The following is a 22082-nucleotide window of genomic DNA, read 5'->3' as shown; positions in this document are numbered from 1 at the left end:
AGAGAGAGAGAGAGAGAAGAAGAAGAAGAAGAAGAAGAAGAAGAAGAAGAAGAAGAAGAAGAAGAAGAAGAAGAAGAAAAGAAGAAGAAAAGAAGAAGAAGACAGAAGGAGAAGGAGAAGGAGAAGGAGAAGGAGAAGGAGAAGGAGAAGGAGAAGGAGAAGGAGAAAGAGAAGAGAAGTAGAGAAGTTTCTCACCCCATAACAGGCCTTTATCTTCTTCCCCAGCTACTCCTAAAAGACTCCTGTGAACAACAGTTCAGGTGTGGGAGCGAAGCGGTAACTGTCAGAACCTCTCAGGGAGTCTGGTGGGATAAGGTTTCCTTCTCTATATCTCAGTTCATACCTTGTGTGCATGAAGGGAGGGGAAACTGGGATGTCAGGAATCTTACCTAATTAGGCAGTCTGTGAGCTGCAAAGTGTAAGGCTGTGCCCAGCTTGTTCTTGTTGTCTGCAGGGGTTGAGGTGGGGTGTGGTGGGGGCGGGGTGTCACCCTACTGCACCACAGTGATTGATAATGGACATTTTTTAAAAAAATATTATTTATTTTTTTTAATATACGTACACACTGTAGCTGTACAGATGGTTGTGAGCCTTCATGTGGTTGTTGGGAATTGACTTTTAGGATCTCTGCTCGCTCCGGTCAACCCCGCCCACTCCAGTCGCTGCTGCTCAATCCAGCCCAAAGATTTTATTGTACGCTGTAGCTGTCTTCAGACGCACCAGAAGAGAGCGTCAGATCTCATCACGGGTGGTGAGCCACCATGTGGTTGCTGTGATTTGAACTCAGGATCTTCGGAAGAGCTGTCGGTGCCCTTACCCATTGAGCCATCTCACCAGCCCGAAAATGGACATTTTTATAGACCTCATGAGCATTACCTACTAGGTGACAAAGGGCAGGTGAGGGGCTACTGAATAGGGCCCATAGGTTAAGAGAAATGCTGCAGAAATTGATCTGCACGGATGAAACTCAGTGTTCAAGTTTAACTGCATTTAAATTTACTCATGGCCCTGTCACTTAGTCTCAAATGTGCATTACAATATAATCATAATTATTTGCTCTGAAATCAACCATAAACTACTCCACGGGTACCAACTCTTCACCACATGGACGGGAGAAGGCTGAATAAGCCTGTGAGCAGATGATGGCTTACTTATCATTTTGACCTGCTGTTCACCTCTGCTTCCAGGGTCTGGCAACCTCAGGCCTGGCCAACTCCAGGGATCAACCATCAAGCGACTCCAGGTCGTCATAGCAACACTACTTTCCAGTCCCTGATTGGTCATCAGATTTAGTGAGCCTGCATTATTATTATTGTGAGGAATCGATGCCTAGCCCCACAGTGGCTTCCAACATCACCATAGCAACACTAGTTTTGAGGCCAAAGCGAGGCCCCATCTTGACCTTACCACACAATGGCAGGGAACCTTTCTGACTTTCTTTGAGAAAGGCTGGACCCCCCTCCCCCCAGTAGAATGAAGCTTCTGGTGTCACCCACTTCTCCCTTCCCTGCTTCAGAAGCTTAGAGCTGGGGATAGAGCTTGGGGAATTGGGGGCCCCATGATCATAATAGGTGTGGCATTGGCCAGGCATAAAGATGACTGCCCTTTATTCTAGCACTTGGGAGGCAGAAAAATTGGATCTCTGTGAATTCAAGGCTAGCTGGTCTACATACTGAGTTCTAGGACAGCCAGGGCTCTGCAAAAAGACCCTGTCACAAAAGAATAAAACAGAGAGATAGTACTTGAGGCACTTTAAATAAGTGAACCTGAGGCTCTGCAGTCAGAATGGGAGATTTGAGCCGGGCATGGTGGCACACGCCTTTAATCCCAGCACTTGGGAGGCAGAGGCAGGCTGATTTCTGAGTTCGAGGCCAGCCTGGTCTACAAAGTGAGTTCCAGGACAGCCAGGGCTACACAGAGAAACCCTGTCTCGAAAAAAAACAAACAAAAACAAAACAAAAAACAAAAACAAAACAAAACAAAACAAAAACAAAAAACAACCCCCCCCAAAAAAAAACCAGAATGGTAGATTTGTCTGCCTAGGCCCCTCATCTGCCTTCTGAGGTCTGTCCTGAGGTCTGTCCTTGTTTCCCAAATACCCTAATACTGCTGCCTCTGACACACTAACCTCATAAAGCTCAATAAATACTACGGATGAATGAGCTCCCTGTAAGTGGCTTACTGTCACTCATTTAATAGAAAGCCCAAGGGTACACTTGGGAGACAAGAAAGTTGCCCCCACCTCCTGGGGTTCTAGGCATCATGACCTAGAAGGAGTAACAATGCTGGAATAGAGTATTAAGGAATAGCGTGGATATCTGCCAGCTTGATGTGGACAGAGAGTCTAGAGCCCAGGAGGAGGAGATGGGCTGGGCTAGAATGGTGGCTCAGATGGTAAAAGTTATAGCCTGAGTTTAGTCCCTAGAACCCACATGGTAGCAGGAGAAAATGACTCTTGCAAGGTGGTGTATGACCTCTACATACATGCATGGTACGCACCCACACACATACACCCCCCCCACACAATTATAAACATGATAATTCTTTTTTTTTTTTTTTTTTTTTTTTTTTTTTTTTTTTTTTTTTGGTTTTTTGAGACAGGGTTTCTCTGTATAGCCCTGACTGTCCTGGAACTCACTCTGTAGACCAGGCTGGCCTCAAACTCAGAAATCCACCTGCCTCTGCCTCCGGAGTGCTGGGATTAAAGGTGTGCGCCACCATACCCGGCTAAAATAATTAAAAAAAAAAAAAAGGAGGTGGTGGGAGCTGCCGAACAGAGAGCTCAGCAGTTAAGAGCACCCACTGCTCTTCCAGAGGTCCTGAGTTCCAGTCCCCAGCATCCACATGGTGGCTCACAACCATCTGTAATGGCCTCTCCTGTGAGTGTGAAGAGAGCTATAGTGTATTCATATAGTATATTCATATACATAAAATAAATAAATAAATCTTTTTTTAAAAAATAGGGTGGGGATGGTGAGGTGTTGTTTAGAAGGAATGAGAAGAAAATCCAGGCTGGAGAGATGGCTCAGTGGTTAAGAGCACCGACCACTCTTCTGAAGGGACTGAGTTCAAATCCCAGCAACCACATGGTGGCTCACAACCATCCATAAGGAAATCTGATGCCCTCTTCTGGAGTGTCTGAAGACAGCTACAGTGTACTTACATATAATAAATAAATAAATATTTAAAAAAAAACAAATTAATTAATTAATTAGAAACAAGGTCCCTCTATGTAGCTCTGGCTATTCTGGAACTCCCTGTGTAGGCCAGGCTAAACTCAAACCTGCCTCTGCCTCCCCATGCTGGGATAAAAGGTATGAGTCAGTATGCCTGGATTACCATGAGGTTTCTTAAAGTCCATTGTAGGCAGTGGTAGGTAGGAAGGCACCAAGGTAGTAATTAGTTGATGTTATGGGCTCAGTTACCAGCTTCCTCTTAGGGGAAGAGAGAAGGCCCTAGGTTTCAGGCTCCAGGATGAGTAGGGGTGAAGATGCTGTAGAACATCTAAGAGGCAGTAGATGAAGACTCAAAAGAAGGGCTGGAGAGATGGCTCAGCGGTTAAGAGCACTGACTGATCTTCCGAAGGTCCTGAGTTCAAATCACAGCAACCACATGGTGGCTCACAACCATCTGTAACAAGAACTGAAGCTTTCTTCTGGTGCATCTGAAGATAGCTACACCGGTTCTCACATATAATAAATCTTAAAAAAATAAAATAAAAATAAAAGTAAAAAGACTAGAGGGGCCTTCAGCCTCTACCCAACTTTTACATTGCCCACTAGCCTTTTGGTAGATTATGTCAGCTCCCAAGTGTAAATGCAAATGCAGCTCTGGGGCCCTTTCCTGGACCCCTGGACCACTGTCAGGCTGAAGTCTCCATCCCCTGTGCATTGCTAGCCAAAGACCCCTTTCTGACCCATTCAGACCAAGTCTACACTTGCCTACCCCCTCTTGCCCAGGTTGGGATGATGGAAGGCAGGGTGAGGGAGGCCTTTCTCTGAGACCACATCCCCCACTCGGTGGGCTGAATAGTGACCTCCAAAAAAAGTTCACGTTTTAATCCTTGGATTATACCTAATGTGGCAGAGTAGACTTTGTAGTTGTGATGAAGGAACTAAAAATGGGAGACTGTGATTGGTGAGCAGGTCTGTAACCCCAGATGCTCAACAGGCTGAGGCATGAAGAATTCCAAATTCAACAAGGTCATCCTGGAGAACACAGTGAGACTGTCTTAAAAATAAAAAATCAGGCAGTGGTGGCATGCCTATAATCCCAGCACTTGGGAGGCAGAGGCAGGTGAATCTCTTGAGTTCGAGGCCAGCCTGGTCTACAGAGTGAATTCCAGGACAGCAGGGCTACACGGAGAAACCCTGTCTCGAAAAGAACAAAAATAAATAAACAAGTAAATAAAAAGTAAAAAATAAAAAAAAATCAAGCCAGGCATGGTAGTGCATTCTTTTAATCCCAGCACTCGGGAGCCAGTTCAAGGTCAGCCTGGTCTACAGATAGAGTTCCAGGACAGACAGGGCTACACAGAGAAACTTTGTCTTAGAAAACAGAAATCAAGAAACAAAAAATTACTAACAAAATATTCAGGAGCTGGAGAAATGGCTCAGTGATTAAGAGCATCTGCTGTTCTTACCGAAGACCCAAGTTCTGTTCCCAGCCACCACATTAGGCAGCTCACAATTGCCTGGAACTCCAGGTTCAGGGAACAGACCTCTCTCACCTCCTTGGGTATATACACAGAAACATATACATACACATAAATACATAATTAAAATTTTTAATTAAAAGTATAAATAAAAATTCAAAAATGACTGGAATGTAGATCAGTAGAAGGGTGCTTAGCGTTCATGAGCTCTTGGGTTCAATCCCCAGTATTCCCCTTACCCCACACACACAAATCTTGAGTTGGGTAATTGTCTTAGATTATCTGGATAGATGGGTCCAGTATACTCCTAATGTTTTTATAAGTGAAAGAAGATAGCTCCAATGTCAAGGACATATGGTGATGTGTTGTTGCTGGATTTGAGGGAACCACAAGCCGAAGAAGGCAGTCTAGAAACTGGAAAACTAAGAAATAGAATCCCTCAGAGTCTTCAGGAGGACATGGGACTGTTGGCTCCGCAACTTTATTGATTGATTATTGATTTTTATTTTAAGACAGGATCTCTTGTAACCAGGCTGGCCTGAAACTCCTGGTCTTCCTGCCTCTATCTTCCAAGTGCTGGCATTATAGTCCTGTACCACCATACTTAGTTAGGTACTTCAGTTTTTGCCCCATGGTAGGATTTTAGATTTCTGGACTGCAGAACTGTGAGGTAATGTATGTGGTTCTAAGACATGGACTTGGGGATAAGCTGTTACAGTAGCCAGAGAAAACTAACACAGACCACTCACTCTGTTCCCCTCTGGATCAGCTTGTGAAGCTGGGCAGTGTGGTTCCAGTGATCCAGTGCATTGATCCCAGCCCTGTGGGTGATGTTGGCACCCAAGTGTGAGCCAAGAACTGGTCTGGGAAGATACACCCCTGGGTTCCCTGATGTTCTTCCTCTGGCTTCATACCTGGAAGAAGCAGCTGAGTTGCTCCCACAGACATGCCGGGGCCCATGGCGGCTGGAAGCTTACAAGCTTAGTGTGCCCGTGGGCATTCCCAGGCTGCCTCGGTCATCCGTGATGCAGTCACTCCCTGGCAACTGTTCTGAATCAACTGATGCCTGGTGCTGAGGACAAACAGGTAAATAAACCACTCAGAAGCCTCCAGATACTTCGAAGTCACATTTCATTCTGGAAAATGCTGCCCACCCTTAATATACCGTGTCTCATGCCAGGTGAGGTGAGGTAGGACATGGTTTTCAGAGGCCCTTTGATCAGCCGATGCAGAGAGTAGCTGCCCTCCTCCAACTCTGTCTAAGCGAATAAGGCGTTTGGGAGGAAGACAGGAGCCATCTTCCACAGAGGTGAACAGTGGAAAGACTTAGACTTTAGCTGAGGCAGAAGGAAGGCTAGGCAGAGGTGATGGAGCCCAGGAGTAGCTAACAGCATCTCTCATGTTAGCTAGGGAGGACCAGACCTTCCCTCACTGAATATTTCTGTCTGAGCTACAGGAGGCCTTGGCTCTCTAAGCCTTGATGACCACAACTATTCCACAACATATTGCATCAGACCCAGGAACCAAAGTCCAGAGAAGTCGAGGTTCCTAGATCAATTTGGGATTTACTTCTCAAACGGGTGCCAGTCTTCAGGAGTCAGGGCCCTCCCCAGCCTTAGCCAGGCCACATTTGCCCTTCTAAGTTGGAATCTTGGTCAGGTGTGCAAGTGCTGAAGTTTACAGACTGGCTGTGGGCAGCAAGATGAATGATCAGAACAGCTGTTTTGTGCTCCCAAGATGGGAGCCTCAAGTCCCTGCAGTGAGCCCAAAGGACAAGTGGATCAGATCCTTCAGTCCCCAGAGCTGGCCAGGAGTGTCTCCAGCAGGGGTCTGTGCTGCTATAACTTGAAGTACTCCTAACAGCGTTCCATCAAGATCAAGGCTAAAGGGCCCTGACACAGTTCTGTGTAGATGACACTGGGGAAGAGGCCGGCTGGACTTCTACAGAGATGAACATCAGGGGTACCCCATCTAGACCTACAAAGGTATGCGGTTCATTAAGGTCATGGTCAGAGAGAGTACCTTTAGGTGGATGGTCATGGGAATTAAAGATGTCCTCAGAGGATTCTTGTAGCATGGCTTGAAAGAGTTCATGTCTTTCCAGTCCCCGATTTGGAGAAATGGGCACTTCAGTATGCATTTTGTTACTGCCTTCCAGGATGACACAGAAGTCCCCCAGGCCAGGAGACTGCCTGCATCGTGGAGGTATTTATTGCTGCAATTGCACCTTCTTCCCATCAGCCTGAGCCTTCGGGTTCCAGTTAAGGTCATTCTCTACCTTTGATGTTTGATCTGGTGGTAAATCCGGGATCCCCTGTGTCTCTACTGGGTCTTTGGTAGCCTCCTCAAGCTCGAGCGTGTCCTTGGTAGCCTCTGGCAGGGTATCGTCCAGGTCCAGGTCAGGCTTTGTGGGGCGTCGTGTCCAGGCATGGGTCCAGGGCGCCACTGGCGTGGGCCGCGGTGAGACCCAGAAGCCATTTTCGGGTGCCAGCGCCACAATCTGAGGCCGCGCACCGGAATTGGTGACATGAGGAATGAGGAAGAAGATGTAGACACCAGAGACCACAAGACCCGCGGCCACCAGCACAGCCAGCGCCACTGCCGCGTTGAAAGCCCATGCTGGACTGCTCAGGGACAGACGACGTGACAGCGGGCGGCCGAGGCGCAGAGGGGGTGGAGGCGGCGGGGCACGCACTGTGCGGCTCTTGCGCGGCCCGGGAGATGGCGGTGGTGGCCGCAGATACAGGAGCCCCCGGCGTCTGTCAAAGCGCACAGAACCCTGGCGTGGCAGTGGCGCGCTCGCATCGCGAGGCAGCAAACCGGGCTGCGTGGGCAGAGCGGGCAGCCCCCGGCGCGGAGCCAAGCGTGTGGGCGCGCGGCACATGGGGCAAGCCACTGCATCGCCGCCACCCGCAGTAGCCAGCGACAGGCGTGCCAGGCACTCGAGACAGAATACGTGACCGCAGTCCAGGCGTTTAGGCAGCTTGAAAATGCCGTCGAAGGGTGACACGCAGATAAGACATTCCATGGGGGATGCAGGAGGCAGAATGGGGCCTGAGCCAGGGGTGCCATCGCCCTCCTCCTCTTCTGCATCCTCGTCTTCGCCTCTGCTAGGGGAGTTGGGTGCAGAGACGGTACTTGGGGAGCTAGGTCCAGAGCCCTGGGAGGTTCGGTGGCGGCGGAGCCAGGGAAGCCGAGGACACGGCATTCAGATTGGACCTATGGAGAGAAGAGCTCAGGTAGGAATCTGGAGGTTGTTGACAGATTGACAAGATTTCAGAGGAGCAGAGTAGGTCTAAAGAAGCAAAAAGGTGAGGGCAGGGAGTCCTTGTTTGGACTTATTGTCCCCAAAGGTCTAGAGACAAACTGGTTAAGATTGAAGCAGTTTCAAAGATTTAGAGGATACATCTCTGGAGGGATGCAAGAGGATCAACTCCAACCTTGAGTAAGAATAGTCCCGTAGAGTAATAAGACTCCAGGGAACACTCACTATATATATTAATCTGTCACCTGGACCACTGGACTCCCAAGCCGATGTAAGAGGTGCCCAACAGCTGAGAAGAAAAGTAGTAAATTCAGGTTATGAGAGCTAACTGAAGCAGAAACCACCGACTCTGATCACTTTGCAAGACACCCACCTGTAGACACCTTTCCTTGTGTGGGATTGCAGCGTCTCTTCCGTTCTGACCCCAATTTCTGGCTTGTCTGCCACTAGGTAGCTAAGTGCTCCTCCCTGAAGGAGTGCACCTGACCTTAGGCCAACCCTCTAGGTTCCCACATACCTGTTAAACCTGTCTGGCTACTTGCCCCACCCCCAAGCCCCTCCTACTAGTATAAACAGTATGATCTATACCAGATGCTGAGATGGGGCTGACTGCTAATGAACAAGACCACTCCTCGAAGCCTCCAGTACTACTCTCCATGGGGGCACTTGAAGCCTGCACACAAACCACAATATAGGAGTGAACAAACTCGATCTACCTAGATCAGACCAACACAAGGTCAGCATCCCCAATACTCGCTGGGTCTTTCCTGGGCACCAGGCTCACACCCTCTGACTAGCACTAGTTCTGAGGTGCTACAATTCTGCACTTGTCATGAAAATACAATTCCAGGGCTAGAAAGATGGCTCGGCAGTTAAGAGCACTGAGTGCACTTCCAAAGGTCCTGAGTTCAAATCCTCAGCAACCATATGGTGGCTCACACCCATCCATGAGATCTGACTCCCTCTTCGGGAGTATCTGGAGACAATTTTCTTTTTGTTTACTGGTGAATCCCATGCCAGGGAGGTGAGCAGCATCCTCTATACCATAGGAGGTACCCTACTATACCCTAAATGATTAGACAAACACACAGAAAGGTAGAATTGTTCCAAAGGACACAGTTTATTAGGCAGCAACTGGGAAATCAGCGGTTAGACTTGGCCACACGCTCCAGTTCATCTTTCTTCTTGATGGCATAGGAATTGGAGGAGCCCTGCAAGAACAGATGGTTAGCTCTGAATGCTGGACAAGCCCCCAGATGTCCAACCCAAGTGGTATGCCCTGACCCACCTTGGCAGCATTAATGAGCTCATCTGCAAGGCACTCAGCGATGGTCTTGATGTTCCGGAAAGCAGCCTCACGAGCCCCTGTGCACAGCAGCCAGATGGCCTAGACAAGACAGACAGGGCTCAGGCCTCAAGCCCCAAAGGGTCCCTCCTACCAGTGACCCGGGACCCACCTCAACAGATATCACACTCACTACATTAGTGAGTTGATACCTTATCAGAGAGGGCTGAGAAAACAAGGGCCCCAACTAACAAAGAGACCTAAGAACTGCCAGCAAAATATGTGATGCTTTTGACTGGAACCCTTGATGTCCCCATGGTACTCAGGCATCAAGCAATCCACCCTGTGTCTTTCAAGTAGCTAAAACTACAGGTAGGTATATGTACTACCACAAAATAGACTCAAACAGATCAAGAAGAAACAAAACAAAGTGTGTTGTGAAAGTATACACGAGGGATGAGATGAACCAGACTGGGAAGGCTGGACTACCATCTGTCTCATACAGAGTGGAAATCCAGGAAGGTTTCCTGGAGGAAGTGAGGTTCCTGGTAAAACGTGCAAGACAGGACCCCACCCACTTGTGCTGGCGGCTCCTGCCCCACCCCTTCACAAGTCTCTGACCCACCTGATTCACTCTACGCAGTGGGGACACATCCACAGCCTGTCGTCTTACTGTCCCGGCCCGCCCAATGCGTGTTGAGTCTTCTCGGGGGCCACTGTTGATGATAGCATTCACCAGGACCTGCAGAGGGTTCTGGCAGAAAAGGGGGGGGGGTGTTTGTGAGCCTGATATCCACCCCCAACCTTTTCAACCCTAAACAAGGTGGCAGTGTCACAGGTAATGAATTTGGCATGTATACCATGAAGCTTTGGTATGAATCAAGGACAAAACCTTACCTCACCAGTGAGCAGGTGGATGATCTCAAAGGCATGCTTGACAATTCGTACAGTCATGAGCTTCTTGCCGTTGTTACGACCATGCATCATCATGGAGTTAGTAAGGCGCTCCACGATGGGACACTGTGCTTTGCGGAAACGCTTGGCAGCATACCGTCCAGCACTGTGGGGCAGGTACTTGGCATACTTCTCCTTCACAGCAATGTAATCCTGGGTGGTAAAGAGAGTAGTCAGTAGTGGGACCAGCCTCAGATAGATTAGAGACTGAGAACATGAGCTTTAAGAAAAGAAAACCAAACCAGTGACTGCTTAAGTCACACTCACATACACAGAAGAGGAAAATGCTGCCCTGCTGTGTGCACAATTCTACATTCCAACACTTGGGAGACAAGGATCTCTAGCAGTTTAAGATCAGCCTGGTGTATAGTGAATTTCAGAACAGCCAGGGGTGCACAGTGAGATCTTGCCTCAGGGGCAAGGGGAGAGAGAACACTTCCTGTAATATGCAAACAAGAGATCTGAATTCATTTTACAAGTATTAAGTAATTGCACTTTTGAGTCAGGTGGTAATGGTACACACTTTTAACCTCAGTACCTGGGAGGCAGAAACAGGAGCACTTCTGTGAGTTTAAGGCCAGCCTGTTCTACAGAGTTACAGGACAACCAACACTACAGAGAAACCCTGTCTGGGGCTTGGGGGACCCTCAGAGTAGCATTATAGGAGTTGCAGAGATGCCTCAGAGTTTTGGCTGCTTTTCCAAAGAACCCAACTTTAATTCCAAGCACCCACATGGCAACTCCCAACTGTCTGTAACTTCAGCAGATTTGACCTCACAGACAGAACAATGAACATAAAAATAACTACATTATTAAAATTTCTTGAGACTCCCATGTAGCCCTGGAATTCATTATGCAGTAGTGTGGTCCTGTACTTAGAGATCTGCCTGAGTGCTGGGCTTAAATGCACACACCACTGAATCAAGACGCTATGGAAACTCTGGACTCCTCAGAGGGAGGGCTGTCCTGTGGCTAGCACTTGGTAGATTATTCTGGACTACCTGTGAGACAAAACCACATTTATTATCATACCCATTGTCTACAAAGTTCCCAGTGTGTACACACCGTGTCTCAGTGGCAGCGTGTGTTGTGTTGGCCTACCATGTGAAAAAATCCTGGCTCTAATCACTAACACGACAAAATTGATTGCAGATCTCCACAAATAAACTCACAAAAGTAAACTACTCACTAGACAAGACTCAAAATCTTTTAGATTAATGCCTAGATCCTGCTGTTTCCTTCTCCCCTCTATTTTGTGCATGCATACAAGTCAGGGGACAACTTGCAGCTGTCAGTTCTGTTCTTCTACCTGTGAATTCCAAGGATCAAACTAACATTGTCAGGCTTAGTGGTAACTGTCTTTATAGGTTGAGCCACCTTACAAGCCCATTCTGTGGTTATCTTTAGAGACAATAGATGTATTTTAATTCCTTTGAACAAAATAGACAACTGGGTCTAAAGATATAGCTGAGTTGGTAGGGTGCTTGCTTTGTAAAAAGCCCTGGGCTCAATGTCAAGTAGTGGGATAAACTGGGCATGGTGATATATACCTTCAATCCCAGCATTCAGGGGACAGAATGCAAATATTAGCTTTTCCCACTAGACAGGGTTTCAGGCCAGCCTCAGCTATATGAGATTATCTCAAAAGGGGATAATGAAGGCAAAAGCAAAAAGCACCCATAGCCAATCGACATTTTTCCAGGGAGGGCAGCAGGGAACATTTCATAGTTCCAACTGGTCTCATACTCAAATTCCTCTTGCTGTAGGCTGATAGCAGCTTACCAACTGACTTTGATAAGGGTGACAACATGGTTGACTTAAGCCATCTTTTCAATTGATACCCACTAACTGAATATACAAATGAAAAGGACACCAAGTCAGGTGTAGTAGCACATGCCTTTAATCCCAGCACATGGGAGACAGAGGCAAGATCTCTATGAGCTCCAAGCAACCAGCAAGAACTACACAGCAAGACCCTGTCTCAAGAGACACACGATTAGAAAAAATGGGGGATAAAAACCACACCATATCATCTTTTAGTGCCAGCTTGTAATAAGGGATGGGTGTGGCTGTCCAGTTATTGCTCTTCTACTTGTCTTAAACATCCACTGGTTGTTTTTGTGCCCCTTTCTGAACTGGAAGAGCTCATTCACACCTGGTCCCAATTAAAAAAAAAAAAAAGCATCACAAAGAACAATCATTAAGTTCCTTTTACCTGCAGAGAAATATCGTTGATCTGCACATCATCAGTGCTCCATTTCCCAAAGAGCTTGATGTCAGGGGTCTCTGCCACCGCAGGCGTGGCTGCTTCCCACTCAGTCATTCTGGGGACAGGATAATGGCAAGAAGAAACCGTTACTGCCCAGACAAGCTGGAGCAGTCACACGGACCCCAAACTCTTCAGACTAATTCCCACTTGGTGGCAAACTGGGACGTTAAGGGGAAGACCCAGAAAACTTTGACCATCTCTCCAAACCCAGGGAAACCACTCAGGATTCTAAAGTAATTCGGCAGTCACCATGCTAGACTGCTGGTACATGGACCGCAGTACCAGCAGATGGTTCATGAAGCCATACAGATAGCCATCAGCACCCACCAGACTTCCGTTGTGCACTTAGAACGTGTACTGAGCCAAAGAGTCATCTCAAAACTAAGCGGACCTAGATTTATGTTTATGGTATATGACCCAAGTGATTTCCCTGGAGTCCCGTGTGCGCAAACAAGGGGCGAAGAGTAACTCGGCCCGCGCCGAGTTTCCCTAGGCACCCTTTTCCGTAGAGAAGCGGTGAGGTCCAAGCGGTCACGCCCAGGCTTCAGGTTCCGCCTCCGGACCTCCAGATGTGCCTTAGAACACTCGTGGTCACCTCTTTTGAACTCCATGTCCCTCCGCAGCCTCACCTGAGGGCGCAGACCGGGCTTCTCAGTCGCTCGGCGTGGACCACGCGCCGTCCTGATACAGACAGGAAGAGGCCGCGCGCAGCGGACCAGCGCTTTTATGTAAAGCGAGAACTTCCGGGTCAGAGGTGGAGACGCACGCGCAGACGAAAACAGGGTGCTCACCGACCAATCAAACGCTAGGATGAGAGGCGCCGTTTGAGCCGGGTAAAGCATGCGCACTATTAGAAACAGCGCCACACCCGTCTTCTGGCGGACGTCTGAAGTACTTGCCAAGCTTGTGAGTCGGCGCACATGCGCAGAAACTTTGGCGAGACCGACGCCGCCATATCTAAAGAGTGTGCTGACGTCCAGTCCACGCTCTCGGTAATTAGGCTGCAAAACCGAGGGACCATGGACGGTGGATTCTTAGCTAGGGCGACCAGCTCGGCTCACTCTTTCTCACCAAAATAGTGGGGTCGGGTCCTGTGGCTACCACCAAGCACGGGCCCCATCCTCTCTCCTCCCGCAAGCCGTGCTCGGCGGGTCCCAGGCTTCCGGTATGGGATCACTTCCTTCTTCATCACTCTGGCCACACTTGTCTGGGCTTTTTTTCCCTCAGGTTCAATCGCGGACACTAGATTCCGACCGCCAACCTCGTGACCCTCCCCGGGGACGGATACATAGAGGGGAGTACTGGAGGGATTGGCAGCCCGGGGATCTCCCGGGTGACTTACTTATCTGAGATCCCAGTGGTTTGGTACTAATAAGGGGGAGACCTTGCCAGCAGGGTCCCCCCCCACGGGTGGTTTTGTTTGTTTGCTTTGGAGACAGGGTTTCTCCGTGTAGCACTGGCTGTCCAAGACACTCGCTCTTTCCCCTGCCTCTGCTCCTCCCAACTGCTGGGATGAAAGGTGTCAAAAACATGAGAGAAGGGAGGGGAGAGGAGAGAAGAAAAAAAAGAGGGAGAGAGAGAGAAGAGAAGAGAAAAAGGAGTGAGAGAGAGGAGAGAAAAAAAGAGGAGAGAGAGAGAAAGAGTGTTTCTTACCCCATAACAGGTCTGGGAGGGAGAGGTTAGCTTCCAGAATCTTCTCAGGGAGTCTGGTGGGATAAGGTTTTCTTCTCTACATCTTAGTTCATACCTTGTGTGTGTGGAGGGAGGGAGAACTGGGATTTCAAGAATCTTACCTAATTTTGTTGTTGTTGTTGTTGGGGGTATCACCCTACTTTGAAAGCTGTCACTGCACCACAGTGGTTGATAATGGATGCTTTTACCGTTTTTTAGTCCCTGAGCATTACCTACTAGGTGACCGAGGGCAGATGAGGGGCTCCTGAATATGGGCCATAGGTTAAGAGAAATGCTGCAGAAATTGATTTGCACAGATAAGTTTGCTTAAGCTAGGTATGGTTGTGCACACCTGCCATTCCACATTTGGGAGCTGGAAGTAGGAGGGCCAGAAGTTCAGGGCCACCTTCTACTCCACGGTGAGTTTAAGGCCAGTTTGGGCTACATAAGGTTCTACCACAAACAAACTCCCAACCAAAACCAATAGCATTGTTACTAGTATTTTGAGACAAAGTCTGATTATCTAGTCATGGCTGGCTTTCAAATTGCTCTTTAGACCAGGCTGGCCTTGAACCCATTGATCTGCCCGTCTCTGGCTCTTAAGAGTTGGGATTAAGGCCGGGCGTGGTGGTGCACGCTGGTCTACAAAGTGAGTTCCAGGACAGCCAGGGCTACACAGAGAAACCCTGTCTCAAAAAAACCAAAAAAAAAAAAAAAAGAGTTGGGATTAAAGGGATACATCATTACAATCAGCACCCCTAAAATTCTTTAAAAAAAAAAATTTTTTTTTTTTCCTGTAAAGCATGTGTACATGGGTTCTAAGAAGGCCAGGAAAATGTGATGGATCCTTTGGAGCTGGGGTTACAGTGGTTCATAAACCTCCTGAGGTGGGTGCTAGGGATGGAAACTTTAAGAATGACTGCTGAGGCTGGGCGTGGTGGTACACGCCTTTGATCCCAGCACTCGGGAGGCAGAGGCAGGCGGATTTCTGAGTTCGAGGCCAGCCTGGTCTACAAAGTGAGTTCCAGGACAGCCAGGGCTGTACAGAGAAACCCTGCCTCGAAAAACCAAAAAAAAAAAAAAGAATGACTGCTGAGGGCTAGAGAGATGGCTCAGCAGCTAAGAGCACACCGACTGCTCTTCCGAAGGTCCTGAGTTCAAATCCCAGCAACCACATGGTGGCTCACAACCATCTGTAATTTGATGCCCTCTTCTGGTGTGTCTGAAGACAGCCACAGTGTATTTGTATATAATAAATAAATCTTAAAAAAAAAAAAAAAGAAAGAAAGAAAGAAAAAAATATTAGCCAGGAGGGGACTACACTGGGTGTTTGGGATCCCAGAATAGCCCTATTTTCAGGGAGAGCTTTTAAGCACAAAAGCTATATCCTGGTGTAATATACTTCATTTAACAAGAACAGAAAGCCGGAAGTGGAACTAAACTACAGAAGCCAAAAAGCAAGGTTAGTACATTTTAGAGACTTCCAGAACTATGGATTTTGATGGATTTCTCTTTTTGCAGGTGGTGGTGTCTATGTGCTAAGGCTTTTTTTTTGTTTTTGTTTTTTTAAAACAGGGTTTCTCTGTGTAGACCTGGCTGTTCTGGAACTTACTCTGTAGACCAGGCTGGCCTCCAACTCAGAAATTTGCCTGCCTCTGCCTCCTAAGTGCTGGGATTAAAGGCGAGAGGCACCACACCCAGCTATGTGCTAAATTCTATGACCTGAATTGTACTTAGATATTGGAGTCATTTGCTCTAGGCCTGGGAGCTTGTTCATGGAGAGCATCAGGGTGTTGTTGGTTAGCTACTTTGTTGACAGAGCTACAGTCTTGCATTCCTACAGATTCCTATCTCATGCTGGCCTCTCATGGGCTTTGCTAATGATCCTTGGGTGTTTGTTTAAATCATTAACCTGATTTTCATCTAGTTTAGAATGTGTGGGGTATTGGATAAGTCCAGCCACCTGGTAGAGATGAGTCCAGGCCTGCTGAGTTCCAAACTTGGCCTCCCATCTACGACAGATCCATCAGCATCATTCACTTTGGCCTGGCCATCATTTTCTGTCAAGGTGGGTGCTCCCATGCCCTCTTCACCCCCCTCCCCAAGGTCTGTTCCTGTTCTAATATTAAGACTAACCTTTTTGGCCTAGGATAGTTGCAGATGTAAGTAAGGCTCTCATGATAAAATTAAACTAGATTATTGAGATGGGCCTTAAATTAAATGACAGTCTTTATAAGAGAGAGAACCTTTGCCTATCATATAAGAAGCTGTTAGAGCCGGGTGTGGTGGCGCACGCCTTTAATCCCAGCACTTGGGAGGCAGAGGCAGGCGGATTTCAGAGTTTGAGACCAGCCTGGTCTACAGAGTGAGTTCCAGGACAGCCAGGGTTATACAGAGAAACCCTGTCTCGAAAAAAAAAAAAAAAAAAAAAAAAAAAAAAAAGCTGTTAGATTCCCAGCACCACCATCCCCCAAAAAGGGGTTGGGGAGGAGGTATTGTGTTTGGCCATCCTCAGAGCCAAGAAACCACTATTTTGAGGAGTTCAGCTGAGCCCCCTTGCAGAAGGATTACACAATCCAGACTTGACTGTTTACCCTCCATCATGGAAGAGTGGGAAGGATCATAGGACTTTCAACAAGGTATACAGTTGTATGTAACTCTGTCTCAAGTGCATGTGGTCCTGGAGAGGCTGGCATATATAGGCCAGAAAGACTTGGGGAGGAAGGCTCTCTCTGTGCAGTTATGACTATGGGGAAACATTTCTTTCTACTGGATAAAAACGTTTCAGAGGGGGCCTGTTGTGGGAGGGGCCTCGTAAGTAACAGTAACCCCTCACTTGTGCTTTGTAAGGAAATCCAATAAACTCATACTGGTTCCCTAGAGTGAGTTTGGTGGAATGCGCCTTGGTTTGCCATTGGAACCTTAGAAGAATGGGTAGATACTGCATACATCTTCCCCTTGGAAAGAACTGTAGTAAGAATAGGGAAGAGGAAGAGAAGAGGGGGAAGGAATGGATGATAGGTAATGAGGCTGTAGAGCCAGAGATTGGAGTGATGTAGTCACAAGCCAATAAATACCTCAAGTCATGAGAAGTTGCTTTAGTTTAGGGTTCTTTTGTTGTTGTTGATTTTTTTAAAGCACGGTCTCTGTGTAGCCCTGGCTGTCCTGAAGTACACTATGAAAACCTGGCTAGCCTCCAGATCTCCTAGCTTACAGCCTCACAGGGAACAGGACCTGATTTTTGAACTTGGGACTTTGAGAACTCTTGAAAGAATAAATTGCTGTTGTTTTAAGCCACCAGCCACAGGAAACTAAAATACCTTAGAAACCCACCTCTGCTCTCATTGGCCTTTGCTTCCATCTTACCTTCGAGAGACTCCTGACAGCTTCATGACTCCAATCTGCGTTGCCAGGCCCCCTGGTTCATCGGCCCCTTCTGAGTTAGACTCATCCTATGATAAACTTCTTGCAGACTCTCTATAGATATTAGGAGTCTAAGAATCAGAACATTTGCTCTTCAGGACATCCTCATGACACAGACATCCCATTTTACATAGCTATGAAAGACCAGAGAGATGAGGTAACAGTCACACAGCAAAAGGACTGAGAGTTAAGGTGGCTGTCTCCTATGTCACGTGGCCTATCCTTCCCCCAGCATCATGTCTCCTACAGCTCTGCAGGTACCTGAATTTGGTCCTTTTCTGTGGACCTGGCATGACCTAGGGAAGAACTCATTCTGCTCCTCAACCTCTTCCAAGTCAGTTCTGTATAATAGCTGTGTTACTACCTGTTATAATGAGAATAGGATGAGGATACAGGAGCATTGGCATTGCAACTACAGACACAAGAGAACTTACCTCAAAAGAAGGTGCAAGGGGGCTGGAGAGATGGCTCAGTGGTTAAGAGTTCTTCCATTGTGGCCCATGCCTTTAATCCCAGCACTTGGGAGGCAGAGGCAGAGGCAGATGGATTTCTGAGTTCGAGGCTAGCCTGGTCTACAAAGTGAGTTCCAGGACAGCCAGGGCTACACAGAGAAACCCTGTCTCGAAAAACTAGGAAAGAGTTCTCCCAGAGGTCTTGAGTTCAATTCCCAGCAACCACATGGTGGGTCACAACCATCTGTAATGGGATCCGATGCCCTCTTCTGGTGTGTCTTAAGACAATAGTGTACTCACATACATAAAATAAATAAATAATTACAAAAAAGAAGGTACCAGGAGACAACTCAAAAGCTGTCATCTGATCCCTACATGTATGTTGTTGAATGTGCATTCCCGCCCCCTCCCCAATAAATACACCTTAAAGATACACCTTGTTTAAGCAAAATGGGGTTAGTGAGATGGCTTAGGACACACCCACACCCACACATGAGATTAGTGAATGTAATAAAAAAAGTGAAAAAACAGCCCGAACCAATGATAGACATCTCTGTTGCTACCCCAGCTTCTGCAGGACAATTTTGTCTCCATCTGTAGACTCCATGGCAGACAAGCTGACTATTCCTAATGCTCTGGGCCTTTTATTGCTGCTATAACCAAACAGCATGCCCAGCCAATACTGGCCTCCCATGTGTGGGAGGCATACTTGTTACAGGAAAAGGACTTCAAAGCAGAGTATTATGGAATTCTGTCCTCTGGGCAGGACATGACTATTGCTCTCAAACAGCAACTATGATTACCAGGAAACCCCTTCTGCCAAGGTAGGGAGAGGGGCTTTATGAGGCCTCTCTCTTCTCTGAGGATTTATGGACAGTCAATAGGTTGCTTGGTAAGAGGGAGATTTGCTTCAGCAAGGTAACCACCCATAATTTGCTGATGCTCCAATTAAATGCATGGCTTTATCAAACTTTCCACTTTCTCGGAATCCTTTGTTTTTGTTGTTGGGGCCCTATCTAAAGTGAGTTGGATGTTTCTCACCTCTCCCTAGGGACAGTTCATACAAACACATAGAGACGGGGCAGTGGCTGGGAGACTTGCTTTAAAGCCCCTTCAAGGCGCTTCACTTAACTGTGAATTAGGACCACATGTTGCTAGGGTGGCCAGTGGAACTGGGAAAGGACTGGAGGAATGTATGTTGCTGGGGTGACAAATGGGATCAAGTCCCTCCCTCACCTGGAACACTGGGGTGGACAGAATTGGCTGGGGATGCATCTCAGTGCTGGAACACCTGCTTAGAATCTACCAGTGAGAGGCCGAGGTGTGGCTCTGTTAGAGCTTTGTCCTAGCACGAACAAGACTTTGAGTTCCATCTTCATGACCACCACCACTAGAAGCCTGCAGGAGCCATGAATGCTCAAGTCCAGGGGTTTCTGAACTCTAGAGCTTCAGAATTTGACTGCAAGGCCCTGCTGCTCTAGTTTCTCTCAGCCCACTCTGCCCCAGCTTAAAGGGATGGGGCGCTCTTTGTCACTCTGGTGTGGGAGATTTATTCCGTTTCATAGCAGGCCTCAGCGATGGATTCAGAACCTCCATTTTGGAAGCATACTTGATTATCTCGGTCATCTGAATATTCCTTTTTTTGGAGCCTTGCTCTCCTAACTGAGTCCAGGAGCCCAAGAAGAGGAGCTGTTCCTCCAGGATCATGCCTGGTGTCTTTCGTCTTTCGTCGTTTGTTCGTTTTTAATTTGTTTTGGGTCCTGAGCCTTTTGCATGCTAGGTAAGCACTCTACCACAGAGCAGCACCCACAGCCCCACAAGATGACGCCTGTGTATACTGTAGGTATGTACTGAATGTCCGCATGTATGCTTCAGCTAGCTGCCATTGCTGGAAAGTGACCCTTTTATGTCATTGATGTTTTTGTGAAACAGTCTCATAGCCTAGCCTGGCTTTTAGCTCAATATTAGATAAGAATGACTGATATTGGTAAGTTGTCATGTTCTGTTTTTTAAATACAATCTTAAAATACAGTTTTTGTTTTTGTTTTTTTGTTTGTTTGGTTTTTCAGGACAGGGTTTCTCTGTGTAGCCCCGGCTGTCCTGGAACTCACTCTGTAGACCAGGCTGGCCTCAAACTCAGAAATCCGCCTGCTTCTGCCAAGTGCTGGGATTAAAGGTGTGTGCCACCACCACCCTGTGTTTTTTCCTGTTTTTTTTTTTTTTTTTTTTTTTTTTTTTTTTTTTTTAATTTACTTATTTATTTGCTTATAGAGAGGCAGATGTGGAGGTCAGAGGACTGCATACTGGAGATTTCTCTCCTTCCATTATGTAGGCTTGGGGATTTAACATAGGTTGTCAGCTCAGCAACATACAGTTTAAAACAATTATCTTGCTGGCCTGTTAGGGCTATTTGAGTTCACTTAGAAGAACAGTCAAGGGGCTGGAGAGATAGCTCAGAGGTTAAGAGCACTGGCTGCTCTTCCAGAGGGCCAAATTTCAATTCCTAGTAATCACATGGTGTGGCTCATGAGCATCTATAATGATATGTGGTGCCCTCTTCTGGCCTGCAGGCACACATTCAGGCAGAACACTATGCATAATAAATAAGATCTTAAGAACATACATATACCCTACCCCATATTTACTTATGTTGGGTTTCAGACCCAGGACAAGGGGCTGGGATGCCTATTAATATACCAAAGAGGACCTGGCCTCCAGGTTCTTCTAGCATCCCCCAATCCCTACCTATTTAGGACATGGCTGGCACACCTCACATTCTTACCTGAACTTTCCAACCCCAGGGGCTAGGCTTCCTCTCCCCAAGAGGGTCTTCACTATATAATCCAGACATTTTGGCACCCTCTCCTTTGTTTCCATGCCTGCATGATAACTTCCCTAGCCTTATTCCTTGGGACTGGTGCACCCACTGGAAAGCTGCGCCCAGTAAACCTGTCTTTATACTTTTTAATTCTGTATGAATTGGCGTATTTTGTCCACAGAGATAATTTATATTTTGGTTTTATTGAGACAGACCAATGAAGCCCAGTCTGGCCTCAAACTCCCTATGAAGCTGAGACTGACCTTGAACTTCTGATCATTCTGCCTCCTCTTCCTAAGTATGGGATCTAGGGTTTTGAGCACGCTAGGCAAGCATTCTACCAAGTAGCCTGGATCCCAGCTCCTCACTTGGTTTTCTAGCTTGGCACACTGCATTTATGGCTAGGCCTATCCTGTACATTTCAGGATGCTCAGCAGTATCTCTGACCTCCATCTACAAAATACTAGTAGTGTTCCCTGCCCCACCACAGCTTCGAGTATCTCTAGACATGAACAACTGTTCCCTAGAAGACAGAATTGTCCCTAGGTTGAGAATTACAGATTTACATAAATTTACTTGCTTTACTTAGGCAAATGGGAATAGGTAATGTTAAAAATGTAAGACCAGCATTAAATGCTGGAATCACAAACATAAATACCAGGACAACAGGGTGTGTGGCCTCCCTTGCTCAGAGGATTATTGGCAAATTGGCTTAGCAGGTAAATACTTAGTACCAAGCACGATGGCCTGAGTTTGAGTCTGAACTCACATGGTGGAAGGAGAGGATCAACTCTCACAAGTTGTCTCCTACCTCCACAGTGCTCTAGGGTTCTAGGACATATTATCACATGTGTTGCCACCTTCCACTAATTAAATAAATGTAAAATATAAAATAGAACAACAAACCCATAAATGAATGATTGGAGTCGGCCATGGTGATGCATAGGGCTTAGGAGGCTGTGGCAGGAGGATGGTGAATTTGAGGGTAGCATAAGATAAAGAGGGTTACTCTTGTTTTAGAAACCCAGCTGGGGGTGGGGAGGTGGGAGGGGAGAGGAGACAAAGCTCCTTTCCCAGATGCCCCATGAGCAGTTTACTGTTTGCCAGAGTGACAAAGTATAACAATGATATAAAACAACACACGTTTTCTTGCAGCACAGAAGTCAGAATTCCAAAATGAGTCTTTACTAAGATGAAGACAGTGTGTGTTACTAGGGAAAGGAATACCAAAGATGCAGTCGAGCAGTGGTGGCGCAGGCCTTTAGTCCCAGCACTTGGGAGGCAGAGGCAG

The 22082-nt window shown here is 47.2% G+C and overlaps 2 protein-coding genes across 2 annotated transcripts; both read right to left on the bottom strand.

Moving 5' to 3' along the window:
- Positions 1–5755: 5755 nt before the first annotated feature.
- Rnf225 (ring finger protein 225) lies at positions 5756–8355 on the bottom strand. Its single transcript, XM_021219102.2, has 2 exons — positions 8293–8355; positions 5756–7873 (listed from the first exon to the last, which is right to left on the bottom strand). Exon 2 carries the CDS (start codon positions 7860–7862, stop codon positions 6864–6866), a length of 999 nt encoding a protein of 332 aa, XP_021074761.1. The 5' UTR covers positions 7863–7873; positions 8293–8355; the 3' UTR covers positions 5756–6863.
- A 665-nt stretch (positions 8356–9020) lies between these two features.
- Positions 9021–13130, bottom strand: Rps5 (ribosomal protein S5). Its single transcript, XM_021219104.2, has 6 exons — positions 13057–13130; positions 12374–12482; positions 10102–10311; positions 9830–9958; positions 9208–9306; positions 9021–9130 (listed from the first exon to the last, which is right to left on the bottom strand). The coding sequence occupies exons 2-6, from the start codon at positions 12479–12481 to the stop codon at positions 9062–9064; spliced, it is 615 nt and encodes a 204-aa protein (XP_021074763.1). The 5' UTR covers position 12482; positions 13057–13130; the 3' UTR covers positions 9021–9061.
- Positions 13131–22082: the final 8952 nt, after the last annotated feature.

This window comes from Mus pahari, chromosome 19, assembly GCF_900095145.1.
Source record: "Mus pahari chromosome 19, PAHARI_EIJ_v1.1, whole genome shotgun sequence".
NCBI classification, from domain to species: Eukaryota; Metazoa; Chordata; class Mammalia; order Rodentia; family Muridae; genus Mus; species Mus pahari.
The sequence above is the reverse complement of the archived record's forward strand: the minus strand, read 5'-3'. Positions and strand labels throughout refer to the sequence as shown.